Source organism: Gobio gobio (assembly GCF_949357685.1).
Source record: "Gobio gobio genome assembly, chromosome: 2".
NCBI classification, from domain to species: domain Eukaryota; kingdom Metazoa; phylum Chordata; class Actinopteri; order Cypriniformes; family Gobionidae; genus Gobio; species Gobio gobio.
The window spans coordinates 27,428,487-27,442,171 of NC_137098.1; the positions used below are offsets into that span (position 1 = coordinate 27,428,487).

Here is a 13,685-nt window from a genome sequence, read left to right on the forward strand (position 1 = left end):
AAAATATGTTGTGTCTTTCAGACGCTCCGTTTACATGATCGTAAACAATGACGCTGATCTAGACCTCACGCTGAACTTCCGTGTGGATGATTTTGATTATGTATACAAAATCAAATGTTTCGGCTGTGGTAAAGTTGGCCATTTGGTCTGAGCTTGTCCCAGCAAACAAGAGGAAGACAATCGTTTAGTTGACATGGAAGGCGCAGCCAATGGCGCTGTGCAGCCGGCCGGTGAAGCTTCAGCCGGGGCAGAGTCCGTGGAGGCGCGGGCGAGCGATCATGATGGAGCTCAGAGCACTGGGGCTGTGAAGAAGGATGCTTTGGTTTCAGTGGGGGAAGAAATCGAATCGAAATGTTGACAGCGAGGAGACAAAGATGAGTCAAGCCATAAAAAAAAGATTCAGAAATTGTTACGGGGGATTTTCGGAAGGTTGACGTTCGGCCGAATATAATTGATTCAGTACAAGCAGTGTTTAAAGTGCCTTTGAAAAGGAAGTCAGATAAAGTTCATGATTATAGACAACTAAAAAAGTGATATCTTGAAGATGTTGTTGATCCGATTGATTCAGAGAGTGACAGTGAGTTATCTGAATCAAGTGTTACGTTGTCACAAAGTGAGGTTTCCAGCCGCATGCGCTCATGCTCGTGACAATGTTCTATCTCTTGATAGATTAGACCGTTTTTATGTTTTTAAACATCATTTGGGTATTATTAAAAGTTGTCATCTCGCCGGTTAGTTTTTCTGATCATCATATGGTATTGTTTTTTTTTCTTTTTAAATCAAATTAAACCACATAGTGATTACTGGCACTTCAATACTAATTTAGTGTGTTTTTTTGGGAAGAGTTAAAAAAAACCTAAAGATTAATTTCAGGACTTACAGCAATGGCAGGATTTTGGAAAGGTCCAAATAAAACAATTTGCCAACTGCACACCTGCAATGTCACCAAAGAGTTAAATAGTTCTATGAAGGCCTTGGCAGGGATCATTAAATTACAGAGTTTAGCTGATTCGACAAGTAATCATCTAGATTTATAATGAATCTTGTTAATTTTAATATGTTATTAATAAAATAATAAAACTGGAATGAATTGTATGTATGTGCCATGTGTTCTCCTTTAGTAGACTCACTCTCCTCAGTGTATTTGTCATGATTCCAACCTGTTTCCCTGTCTTGTGAGGACTCTTTTGTTATTTCCTGTCCTGTCTTGTCATGTTTTGTAGTCCTTTGTAGTTTTTCATGTTGATTAGTTCTCCCAGGTGTTTCCCATTTAGCCACTGCCTCTTGTTATCTTGTTAACCTTGTTTCCCTGTGTGTATTTATACCACTGTGATTACCCTGTTCAGTGTCAGTCGAAGTTTCACTGTAGACGCTCTTGTTCCTGGTTTCCTGGTGTGCTCAAACTCTGTCTTTACCCATGTTTCTTAATAAACCAAATCTGCATGTGGATCCGCCTCATCCTGCTTTTGTTCTACCCAGCATTACAGTATTAACAAAGCGATAATACCAAAAAGTGAATCACAAAAGCTTCTATGGTTTCTGGTTACGGGCTACAAATACTTCACCTATTTGCTTCTATTTTTAATCAAATAACTGCAAAAAATTATTTTGACTCTGAAAGCTCAGAAGAGTTTAACACCATGTTAGAATCATCAGCAATTACAATCTCATCAGTCCACCAAATTACAAGATCAATTTAAAAATTAATTCTAGAAAAGCAACCTTTAACCTATGTAGCTTTTGAATTTTATTCGGTTATTTCCAAGATGAGATCCTCCCCTTCCAGGCTGCTGTCGGCATTGACATGCACCTTGGATATGATGCCTGAGATTGGCGAGTTGACGACGGTCTCCATCTTCATAGAGCTGAGGACGCAGAGAGGCTGACCTTTCTCCACCTTCTGGCCTGGCTTCACCTTTACTTCCACCACTTTACCGGGCATGGGAGCTCCAACCTGTCCCCGCACGTCTTTCAAGGCTTTAGGGTGAAAGTGCATCTCCTGGTGGAGCAGAAAACAGAATGAGATGATTACAGGAGAGACCAGAGGCAATGAATCATTTGACACATTTTCCCTCACAACTATTTCCAAACTGCCTGTCATCTTCAGCTATGAGAAACATGATTAAATGGACTTAAAGGGTAACTAAACCCTAAACCAACTTTTTTTAGTTAATGATCTGTAATACTGGGGCTTTATTAATGCTGTTCATTGATTCGAGTAAATGTTTTGACATTTGAGTATAAAGTGTTTTAATTCTATAAAATATGGTGTAAAACCGCCAAAGTGCTGCCCTCTTAAGGTTGAACGGTGGCTACTGCAGTTGAATTTTCCTATTGGACGTTGTGGTACATCGTGACGTAGGATGTTACCTCCAACGGCTCACTATCCGCGCCCCTAGCACGAGCTCACCACGCCCTCAGAAATGTTTCCCCCAATCACACGATGAGAACGGCTTCACTCCAGTATGAACTGTCATATTACATGAAGTAAACATTAGGCTTGTTCGACTTCACCCAGCGATGCGCAGACCGATCGGCGGCTGACTTGAAGCAGTGCATGCCGGTTAGAAATTTTGTCCGACTTGAGGCAGCGCCGACGCCACGTGACAGTGACGTATGTCAACAAAGTGCCGCGAGAGCGATTCGAGAGCAGCCGGCGAATACAGCCGGTGCAGTTTCTCCAAAGCAGCTGCTCGAGGCTGCACGGGCTCTGATGACGACACAGCCGTTCCACGATTGGCCAGATTCACCGCATGACAGCGATCACGTGTGTTTCGTGTTTATTCTATAACCTTCAGCTCCACTAATGCGCACAAATCTGTTTTTTATAACAGTAAAACCTCCTTTCATGTAGTCGCGATGTTATATTGTCATGTTTATCAAAATATAACTGATTAAAAACATAGACCCCACTTCATTGATAGTGTAGGCTTATATGTTGAACTTTATTCTTGTAAAAACACACGCTGTATTAAGCAGTGCATAAAGTATTACATGACAATAATGTATCTGAAACATCTGTGTATTGCCAAATATTGCATTTATTTCACTTCAGCTGATAAAGTGTGCAAACACAGCGCGAGCGTCACCGCGGGAAGCAGAAAGTGTCCGACTTCACGTCTGTGTTTGCAGCTCCTCCCCGCCTGCACGCGGCTACTCTCGCCGATCAGTCGCATCCAGCCGCAGCCGATGTCGAACACACCTATTATGAATGAAACTCACTGATACTTGCTTTAACATTTTATTGAAGAAAATACGGTTAAATAATGCAGTTGTCAGGCCTACACGTCAGGCTTTTCTTGCGATATTATTGCCGCCCGTCATGTGTACAGATAATTTTCATACATGAGACGCGCTTTCAAACCCTGACACGCAAGTGGTTGCCACGGACGCAGATAGATTAGGTCAGTTCTCTAGCGCGGCTGCTTCACTAGCATTGTCTGCATCGGGAGTTAACGCAGTTTGAGCAGTGGCTCGCATTGATAAGGCTCCGGGTTTGTGTCTGTTACAGACAATCCACCCTCCTCCACTTCAGGTGAAGGTAGGAGAAATGACCGCTCTGTTGCAAAGCTGGCGTCACTCCAGTCATTCTCCATCTTTGCGCTTCGCGAGTCAGACAGCTGTCAAACAATCCGTCACTGCGGGTCTCAGGTGCACGCCCTCCGCTCAGCCCCGCCTTCGGTTCGGCCCCTCTGTGTCCGCCGGGCTCTGCCCACTTTTCCAGCATTTTTTGAAAATTGCCAGTGGGTGGAGTTAAGCTCTGAGCAGGGGTTTAGTTACCCTTTAAAATGTTTACAATGAGAAAGAGAGCATAATGAATTTATGCACACCCCAAACAAATGTTTCTGCTTTAGTAATATATATTATTAATATACTACTAATTAGTCTGTGCTAAAAATATTTGACATTTTTATACTTCACAATAATATTGTTTGCACTGTATTTTTGATCAAATAAATGCAGCCTTGACTTTCAAAAACTTGAAATAAAAAATAAATAATACTTTTTAGTGTAAAAATGTATAAATAACATATAGTCTTTTAGAATTTCAAATGTTCATTAAAATCAAACCTTTCACTGAAGTAAAACAATTGAAATAAATAATTTTCTCCAAAACACTTTGGCCACAATTAATGGCACCCTTTTATTCAATATTTTTTGCAACGTCTTTTTCCCAAGATAACAGCTCTGAGTGTCACATGTGCTCCCTGGCTGTCCTTGGACTTTTAAGTTGAAGTGTTTCCTGTGCTTTATTTTGTTGTTCTTTGTAGTTTTTCATGTTGATTTGAGTTTTAAATTCAGGTGTCTTATTATTCTTGTCAGCTGTGTCTCGTTTCCATGATCTGTTTGCCTGTGTATTTAAACCCTGTGTTCAGTCTTGTTCTTTGTCAGTTCTTATCATTACGTTATGTTGGTTGTTCTATTCCTGTTCCGGAGCCTTGTTTTTGTCCCCTATGATTTTGTACGAGTGAAGTTTTGAGTTTATTTAATAAATGTACAACTGCACTTGGATTCTGCTCCAACCAATCGTTACACCGAGTCTTGTTCTATAATGCCTGATGAGCTGGATGACATCACTGTTTTCTCCAGAGCGGCTGTACAGCCGAATCAAATTCTATTGCATTATTTTCCTGTTATCACTGTGAAGCTGCGTTGAAACAATCTGCATTGTAAAAAGTGCTATATAAATAAAGGTAACTTGACTTCACTGACTAATGAGTTTGGAGAACATCTGACAAGAGATCAGAGACCATTCCTTCATACAGAATCTCTCCAGATCCTTCAGATTCCAGCTCCATGTTGGTGCTTCTTCTCTTCAGTTCACCCCACTTATTTTCTATAGGGTTCAGGTCAGGAAACTGGGATGGTCACGGCAGAAGCTTCATTTTATGCTTAGTGACACATTTGTTTCGTTGATTTTTATGTTTGTTTTGGATCATTGTCTTGACAGAAGATCAAACCATGGCCCATTATAAGATTTCTAGCAGAAGCTTTTATCTGTTGGCATTAGCTAGAATGATGCCATGCATCTGAACCTCCAGGACCTCTGGCAGAAAAATAGGCCCACAGCATTAAAGATCCAGCATTGCTGTACCATATTTGTTTCATCTGACCACAAAAAACAGGTCGTTTTGAAGTTCCAGTGTCTGACAGCTGAATATGCTGGAGTTTGTTTTTGGATGAGTGAGCATAATTTTTCTTGAAACCCTCCCAAACAACTTGTGTTTGATCATTTTTTTAGGCTTTCTGACCCAAGACTCTAAGCTCTGCAATTCTCCATCTATGATCCTTGGAGAGTCTTTGGCCACTCAAACTCTCCTCCTCACCGTGCATTAGAACAATATAGACTCATGTCCTCTTCCAGGCAGATTTGTAAAGTCTTTAGTTGATTGGAGCGTCTTAATTGTTACCCTGATGGTGTAAATGAGGATTTTCTTACAACCACTTTCTATTTTGTGAAACTCGAAAATCTTTTGCTGTGCATCAGAACTACATTCTTTGGTTTTACTCATTGCGATGAATGATTAAGTAAATTTGGCTTTTGTATTTCCTAATTTTTATACTCCTGTCGAACAGAAAGTCATGGCTGGACAATTTCATGTTCCTAGTCACCCTGGTGTGCAAAAAAATATAAATATGAATGAGAATATACTTTTGGAGGTGCCAATAACTGTGGCTAATGTGTGTTTTGGAGAAAATAATATCACAATGAGACCCCCCCCCCCCCCCACACACACACTTTCCCAGTTTATATGTCAATTATAAATGAATAGTATAAAATCATTAATATGTGTCCCTGGACCACAAAACCAGTCATAAGTTGCACGGGTATATTTGTGATCATCTTATTTCTTTATATTGTCAATTAGATTATTTCTTCATATTGCCAATTATATTGTTATTTCTTTATATTGCCAATTATATTGTTATTTCTTTATATTGCCAATTATATTGTTATTTCTTTATATTGCCAAATATATTCTTATTTTATTTTATGCCAAAAATCATTAGGATATTAAGTAAAGATCATGTTGATCTTGAAATGATGTTTTGTAAATTTCCTACTGTAAATATATCAAAAATGTATTATTATTAGTAATATGTGTTACTAAGGACTTCAATTGAACAACTTTAAAGGCAATTTTATCAATATTTAGTTTTTTCTACTCTCAGATTCCAGATTTTCAAATATATAATATATATAATATGTGTGTGTTAATTAGAAATAATAGTGTATTGTGTAGTGATTCAATTTTATTTCACATCTAGTGTTACATAACTATTACAGCAATGATGAATAAGGCAGAAACCAGCAATTATGTTAGTATATGCCATTCATGTTAACTTTTAACAAACAGCCTGGAGATAAATCAGATTTAAGTTTCATTTCAAAGGTATAAAAACGTTAAGACAGCTGAAGAAAAATGTTGGACCTGCAAAAATGAACTTTATGTGTCATGAGGAGAAATGCTCTTGCTAATTGTGTTGAGGCAGAAGGAGAGCTCTGTTGAACATATGCTGAGTAAGTGTCATCACTCTGACTTATGTCTACACTAAATTTGTTTGGACCATCTTACATCCTGCCAAACTAAGCCAAACAAGACAATAATAAACCAAAAGAGCATTTACAGAGGGTGGAAACCATCTTCCAGACTAGGACAGACTATATGAATATTCTTTTTTACCAGAGAGAATATCTTATAATGAATGTATCATCTTAAACATGATGTGTTATGTGGGCAATGAAAGTGATATCTTCATTTTTTTTAAATCATGCTATAATCCACCAAAATGTTTGTATTTTTACAAGTAGTGTGGAGCAGTTACAAACAGCTGACATAAAGTTCCCACACAGCACTATTGACTTGTAATGAAAACATACATTGTGTGCCCTAATAATTTAAAAGATGTTTTTAACACTTTTGCCTCAAAGTGATAAACGCACATGACATCAAGAACAAGATAATTTTTAGCTTATGACAGAAATTATTCACACCTCGAGAGAGAAAATGGAACATTCGCAAAACATGTCTGAATGATTGAGTGTACGGTTTGCATCAGGATAATTGCTTTTCAGCGATGAAACAAACCAATCTAGGGATGAAAATAAACAGCAAACACTTACCTTCATTGCTGCCGTATCCTTGACCAAGACTGAACGCAGCTGGCCGTTGAGTTCAAAAAACACTTCTCTCTGACCAGACTTGTTCAAGTCACCCAAGGCCAAGGCTTTGATGTGCAATGTTTTCCCTCTTTCCAACTCAACCTGTGAGAGGAAAGAGCAAGAAACATAAAAACACAGCGAACAGCTAGTTATGAGAAATGAAAAGCAGTCATTCAGCTATAAAAAAACACACAAAAACAAACAAACAATAAAACCAGATTGAAGCACAATAGGCCAAAAAAAATCTTGGGTAGAATTAAGGCAGATAAAGGGATGAATGATTAGCACAGGCCTCTGGGAGGCATTAGGTCTGTACCATGTGCTGTTTGGCTGTGGAGGGGATGCTATTTTGGGGTGCGCTTGCATTTGCCTCAGTGACAGCTTAATATAGCTCATGCTAATCTACGCTAATCAGCCACGACTAACATCCTATTTGGACAGCTCAACTGGGTGGAGAAACACGCCGACAAATAACTTTAGTCCCTGAGAAATTTACGATTACGCATGTTAACCGAGGAAAATCTGGTTCGTTTTGGAAGGATACAGAGAGACCAGGTTTGAAGAATCAGGCCAGCAGATGATTATGAGATGCAAGCAAACTTTTCAATCTAACAGATTTGGTGTTTTCAAAGTAAAATGACTTTGTAGGTGTGTTTGATACCTGGCTGGCTCTCGCTCAGTCTCGGAGCGTGATCAGCTATGCGAGTCCTGTATCTGGTGCTCTCAGTTCTCGTGGTGCCTGCAGTAGGACTCCGAGACACATTCATGGCTGCCAGGTAACACCCACTTAACTCATAATGGGGTTTTAGGTGCCAAAGACACGGCTTAGCTCCAATCAACACATTTAGAAACACCTCAGGGCTCAGCTAGATAGAGATGCAGCTGTACCAGTTTGAGATTATTCAGGAGCTAGCATAGATTAAGCTAAAAAAAAAACTTGCACTCATTGAACTTCACAAAGTCAAACTCTCTGTGAAATTAGAGCTGTAAAATAGCATTTATGGTTTATCGGACTTCACAGCAACTTCACAAAGAGAGCCTAGATGTTCAAAGCAATACATTTTGAACACAAAAGTGCTATTTAATCTTACTATGCTAATCAATTTTTACAACCACTGTTGCAATAAAGCATGCTAATAAACTTTGTGAAAGTGTAGGTTAGTTGAGGACACAAGGAAATTTAATTTTGCAAATCTCCCGGTGAGAGAGCAGTCAGGGTAAAGTTTAGAAGGTCAAATCCCGTGGTGTTATAAATTTAACAGAGTGGAATATAGTTGAAAAATTTGTTATAGAAGAAATGAGGCACAGTGACAAGTAAATTAAGTCAATTGATGTAATTGCTGCATGTCCTCACATATCTCATAGTGTAATAGCAACGCACCTGAAACTCCTCTGCAATTTTGGGGCCGTCCAGAAACAGGCGAGTGTTAAGGCAGTCCACCGGGCCGAAGTTTGATGTGAACTCTTTAAACTCCTGGAAGACTTTGGGGTACATAGCTGCCGACATCACATCTTCAGGGGTGATTTCATCCCCATGTGCCGAACGTAGACCAGACTCAAGAGCCTCAAAGTCCATCGGTGGAAGTGAAGCCCCCGGACGACCTTCGATTCTAGGCAACGACTTGAGCACCTTTGAGAAACATCAAACATTTAGCTTGTTATGGGCATAAACTGTGGTGGAACAAACAGAGTACCAGCTGAGCACAACTGAACTAACTCTTAAAGCGATAGTTCACCCAAAATGTTAAGTTCCATCATTAAGACATGTCAAGCAGCGCTTTATACAATAACAGGGAAATAGTTCAATGATGCAATCGGCTGTACAGCAGCTCTAAAAGAAAATAGTGCCATTATTCAGCTGAAGTCAGTTCAGTGTTGATTCAGTTCCATTGTAAAGATCATCAATTGCTAAATTAGTTCGTTTCATCTATAAAGCAGTTCTGCAGTGATGTCATCGTCCAGTTCAGTTATCATCTCATCCAACAGTGTCAGTGCAGTCAGATCAATAATATTGTTGAACATTAAGTTTGCCATTATACAAACTCTCATAAGAGTTTATTAAAGAAGAAGCAATGTCTGATTTGTGGACCAATCATTCTTTTCAATCATTCTTTTCAATGAATCTGCTGGTACAATTCTCGGTCATTGGACTGATTCAGTTCTCAAGTTCAACTCACTGACTCAATGATCCAGTTGCAGTGGTTATCAGCCCACTGAAGCAGAAGATTATTAGTGAATAATGGCTTATATTCCATTCTTTCACACAAAAACGATGGCTTCTGAAAATTTAGTACCACATTTATGAATCTGTGATTTTTTTTTTTTTTTGAGGTCGACAGTCACTGTCCTAATTCACTTTCATTACATGGAAAAAAGTAGAAAGAATATTCTACACAAATTCATCTTGACGAAGTAAACAATTAAATTTTTCTTTTTTGAGAGAACTATTCCTTTAATAAAACTGAAGAATTGCTAAGAATATGTCTCGAGTGAAATCCACCTCATGACAACCAATCCAGGTTTCAGATGCTGTTAGCCCAGCAAGCGATTTTGCATTTAAAAGACATCTAAGAGCCGTCCAAACACAGCCTAGATGTCTAGGCTAAAACAGGGCAACATTTGGCCTGTCAGTGAAAGTTTAATAGACGTCTAACCAAAGCCCAAGAATAGACTAGTCATCTAGAACAGTGGTTCTCAAACCTGTCCCGGGGACTCCTCACCACTGCACATTTTGTATGTCTCCCTCATCAGACACACCCAATTCAAGTCTTGCAGTCTCTGCTAATGAGCTGATGAGTTGAATCAGGTGTGTTAGATGAGGCAGACATGCAAAATGGTCCCTGGGACAGGTTTGAGAACCACTGATCTAGTTAATGAACAAGTCAAGTCAAGTCAACTTTATTTATATAGCGCTTTTAACAATGTAGAGTGTTTCAAAGCAGCTTTACAGTGTTAAACAGGAAAATAAAGCAGCATAATTTTATTCAGCTGTATAGCCATTCTGGAGAAAACGCTGATGTCATCAGTTCATTTCAATTATCATACAGTGACAGTGTGGGCTTTAGATCAATAATTAGATCAGTAATTTAGTTTATATGGTTAATTTAGTTTATTAATTAGATTTATTTCGATGTTTAGTTGAAAAATGTAGTGGCACGCCAAGCCAGAGGCAACAGTGGCAAGGAAACCAAAACCCCATTAGGTTAAACCCCATAAGAACATGTCAAAGAAATGAAACCAAACACCTTGTAATCACTGTTGACTTTGCTTACATGATGGAATATCATACATCTTGCAAGTTAGTTTGGTAAAAACCCATGTAACCAAATTGAAGGTTATTTTGGCTAGAACTGGGCTACTCATAGCCGGAATATATTAGGTCTATAGTTAACCCAGACAGTGAAATGACGGCTATTGCTTGCTGGGGGTTTAAAAAACAAGAGAGCCAAAGAGTGATGAAAGTCAGTCTTTAGGTCACTAAAAGCATAAATATTTAGCAAATGAATCAACAGTACCATTCACTATCTTACAATGTCTTTGTCCTCTGGCTAGTGACTGACATTGCAAGCTCAAACATACTAAATACATCATTAGTGCTGTCAGAGTGGGCGTTAATGAACAAAAGCACAAACATTTTGACAAATAGGTCAATTGCAAAGGAGAAGCTACACCATCAATATGCCATTAAAATGACTCAATTTATTATGTACAAAAAATTCTTGGTGTTGGCAAGGCAACAGCAAAGTGACACTATTTTCTCCTTTTTGTTTCACAGCAGTGAGAATGAATTGAAAAATGGTTCTTGGACTTGCACTGAGAAAAAGCCTGGTTTCTAACTGGGGCAAAGTGAATAGTCTACACAAAAGAGCTAGTGGAGAAAAGAGAGGGAAAACAAAACAGATCAGCTTATAAAACACTCTGCAGCCCATTTTGTTATTCAGATAAAATAGTAGAAAAGGCTGCCTGGAGTCCCAACCCACCTAACTTTTGAATAAATTGCCACTTAATAGCAGTTGAGTCATAATTTTAGGCCATATGGGCTCCCTTTTGTTTGATGCATCCTATAGGTTTATTTTAGCCGTTTTGTGACTCATGTCGTCTGAATATTTGTATGCAAGTTTATTTGTCAAGGCTAGCTGTGGGGTACGGAAGCTCACATGTTCTAATCTTTTTTCCCCCTCATCATTCCATCACTTGAGATTACACAGGGGCATTAGTCCTGTGAAGTTGATGATTCATATACAGTATAACAATATCAGAACTGAGGTGCTGTTTGTTTTTAGCAATAGAAGTAATGTCTCAAGATTCCTCTCTGAATGTGTCAGTTGCAGACATTGCAAATTCATTCTTAAAGGTAGGGTAGGAAATTTCAGAGAGGCTATCAATAGCAAGCTAGCTATGAAAGCATGAGATCCCACCCTTCCTTCAGAGCATCTCCAAAGCCACGCCTCCTTCAAAACACATGAACGCACACAGTCTGCAAAGCGTCACAAGATGAGATATGGCATTAAATTACCTCTCAAAGCACATAGCATTACAATAATAATGAATGTAAACAACTTACAGAGTGCTGATTTGTACCACCTATCTGCTGCAGATTAATTTCAGCATTGATGGTGTTGACATAGAAACGCATAAATTCGAGTCTGAGGACATGAACAGCTACGAGTAGAACGTCACGGGTTGCCATCGCGCAATAACAGTTATGACATGGTGTGAACACAGCATAAGCTTGTTTTTTTTTTTTTGGTTCACGAGGAACTGTAAAAGATGACTGCTGTTTGTCTACAACGCGCTAAAGACATGTGATGTCTGCGCAGAGGTATGGAAATACATATTTTGACAGGCAGGTAATTCGGACCAAATGCAATGATTGGAGGAATTTTTTTGATCCTGAGACATTCACAGAAGATATACACAGATCAGACATAACATTATGACCACCTTCCTAATATTGTGTTGGTCCCCCTTTTGCTGCCAAAACAGCCCTGACACGCCAAGGCCTGGATTCCACTGGACCTCTAAAGGTGTGCTGTGGTATCTTGCACCAAAACCTTTAAGTCCTGTAAGTTGTGAGGTCGGACCTCCATGGATTGGACTTGTTTGTTCAGCACATCCCGCAGATGCTCAATTGGATTGAGATCTGGGGAATTTGGAGGCCAAGTCAACACCTCAAACTCATTGTTGTGCTCTTCAAACCATTCCTGAACCGTTTTTGCTTTGTGGCAGGGCGCATTATCCTGCTGAAAGAGGCCACCAGGGAATACCGTTTCCATGAAAGGGTGTACATGGTCTGCAACAATGCTTAGGCAGGTGGTATCAAAGTAACATCCACATGGATGGCAGGACCCAAGGTTTCCCAGCAGAACATTGCCCAAAACATCACACTGCCTCCATCGGCTTGCCTTCTTCCCATAGTGCATCCTGGTGCCATGTGTTCCCCAAGTAATCGATGCACAAGCACCCGGCCATCCATGTGATGCAAAAATTGTTAGACCAGGCCACCTACTTCCATTGCTCTGTGGTCCAGTTCTGATGCTCGCGTGCCCACTGTTGGCGCTTTCAGCGGTGGATAGGGGTCATCATGGGCACCCTGACTGGTCTGTGGCTATACAGTTCCATACGCAACAAACTGCGATGCACTGTGTATTCTGACACCTTTCTATCAGAACCAGCATTAACATCTTGAGCAATTTGAGCTAAAGTAGCTTGTCTGTTTGATCGGACCATGTGGGCCAGCCTTCACTCCCCACGTGCATCAATGAGCCTTGGCCGCCGGTTCACCATTGTTCCTTCCTTGGACCACTTTTGATATAAACTGACCACTGCAGACCGGAAACAACCCACAAGAGCTGCAGTTTTGGAGATGCTCTGACCCAGTCGTCTCTAGCCATCACAATTTGGCCCTTGTCAAACTGCTCAAATCCTTACACTTGCCCATTTTTCCTGCTTCTAACACATCAACTTTGAGGACAAAATGTTCACTTGCTGCCTAATATATCCCACTCACTAACAGGTGCTGTGATGAAGAGATAATCAGTGCGATTCACTTTACCTGTCAGTGGTCATAATGTTATCCCTGATCGGTGTATGTACATGTTTTTATATTTAGACCGCTTCTATTATTGATTGCTATCAGGATGTGAAGAGAGTTTCAACCACTACAACAAAAAGTGTTTATAAAACAAATTGCCCACCCTACATTTAAATTATTAAAAGACCGAAATATCTACATAAAAGATAATATTTTATATTATAAAGTTTTATTCATTACACACGGGATGTACAAGCATAGCCTTTTTCTACCAAACTCTTCCACAGCTAATCTTAAAAGGAAGCCTGACAAGCCAGACCCAAATCAAGATGTTGGGTCATGACAGGGCTCAATCCGAGGGGTGGGACAAACGGTTGTCTTTCAAATTCCCTCTGCACGCAACTTGATAGCGCTACAACCAACCAGAGCAACGTGAAGTGGAGTTAGTTGATGGATTAAACTTTCACTGTATCCGGTCGACAAAAC

The 13,685-nt window shown here is 39.7% G+C and overlaps 1 protein-coding gene across 1 annotated transcript; it reads right to left on the reverse strand.

Annotated features, from left to right (window-relative positions):
• Positions 1 to 1,610: 1,610 nt before the first annotated feature.
• On the reverse strand, positions 1,611 to 8,789 carry LOC307139982 (pyruvate carboxylase, mitochondrial-like). The gene is made up of 3 exons (XM_079839213.1): positions 8,547 to 8,789; positions 7,127 to 7,267; positions 1,611 to 1,999 (listed from the first exon to the last, which is right to left on the reverse strand). The coding sequence occupies exons 1-3, from the start codon at positions 8,739 to 8,741 to the stop codon at positions 1,748 to 1,750; spliced, it is 588 nt and encodes a 195-aa protein (XP_079695339.1). The 5' UTR covers positions 8,742 to 8,789; the 3' UTR covers positions 1,611 to 1,747.
• Positions 8,790 to 13,685: the final 4,896 nt, after the last annotated feature.

Excerpts from the sequence above, each read along its gene's own strand:
- LOC307139982 (XM_079839213.1), bottom strand. The coding sequence starts at position 8,741 with ATGGACTTTGAGGCTCTTGAGTCTGGTCTACGTTCGGCACATGGGGAT. Across the intron at positions 7,268-8,546 it reads AAATTGCAGAGGAGTTTCAG|GTTGAGTTGGAAAGAGGGAA; the intron begins GTGCGTTGCTAT and ends TTCCTCTCACAG. Across the intron at positions 2,000-7,126 it reads AGGATACGGCAGCAATGAAG|GAGATGCACTTTCACCCTAA; the intron begins GTAAGTGTTTGC and ends CTGCTCCACCAG.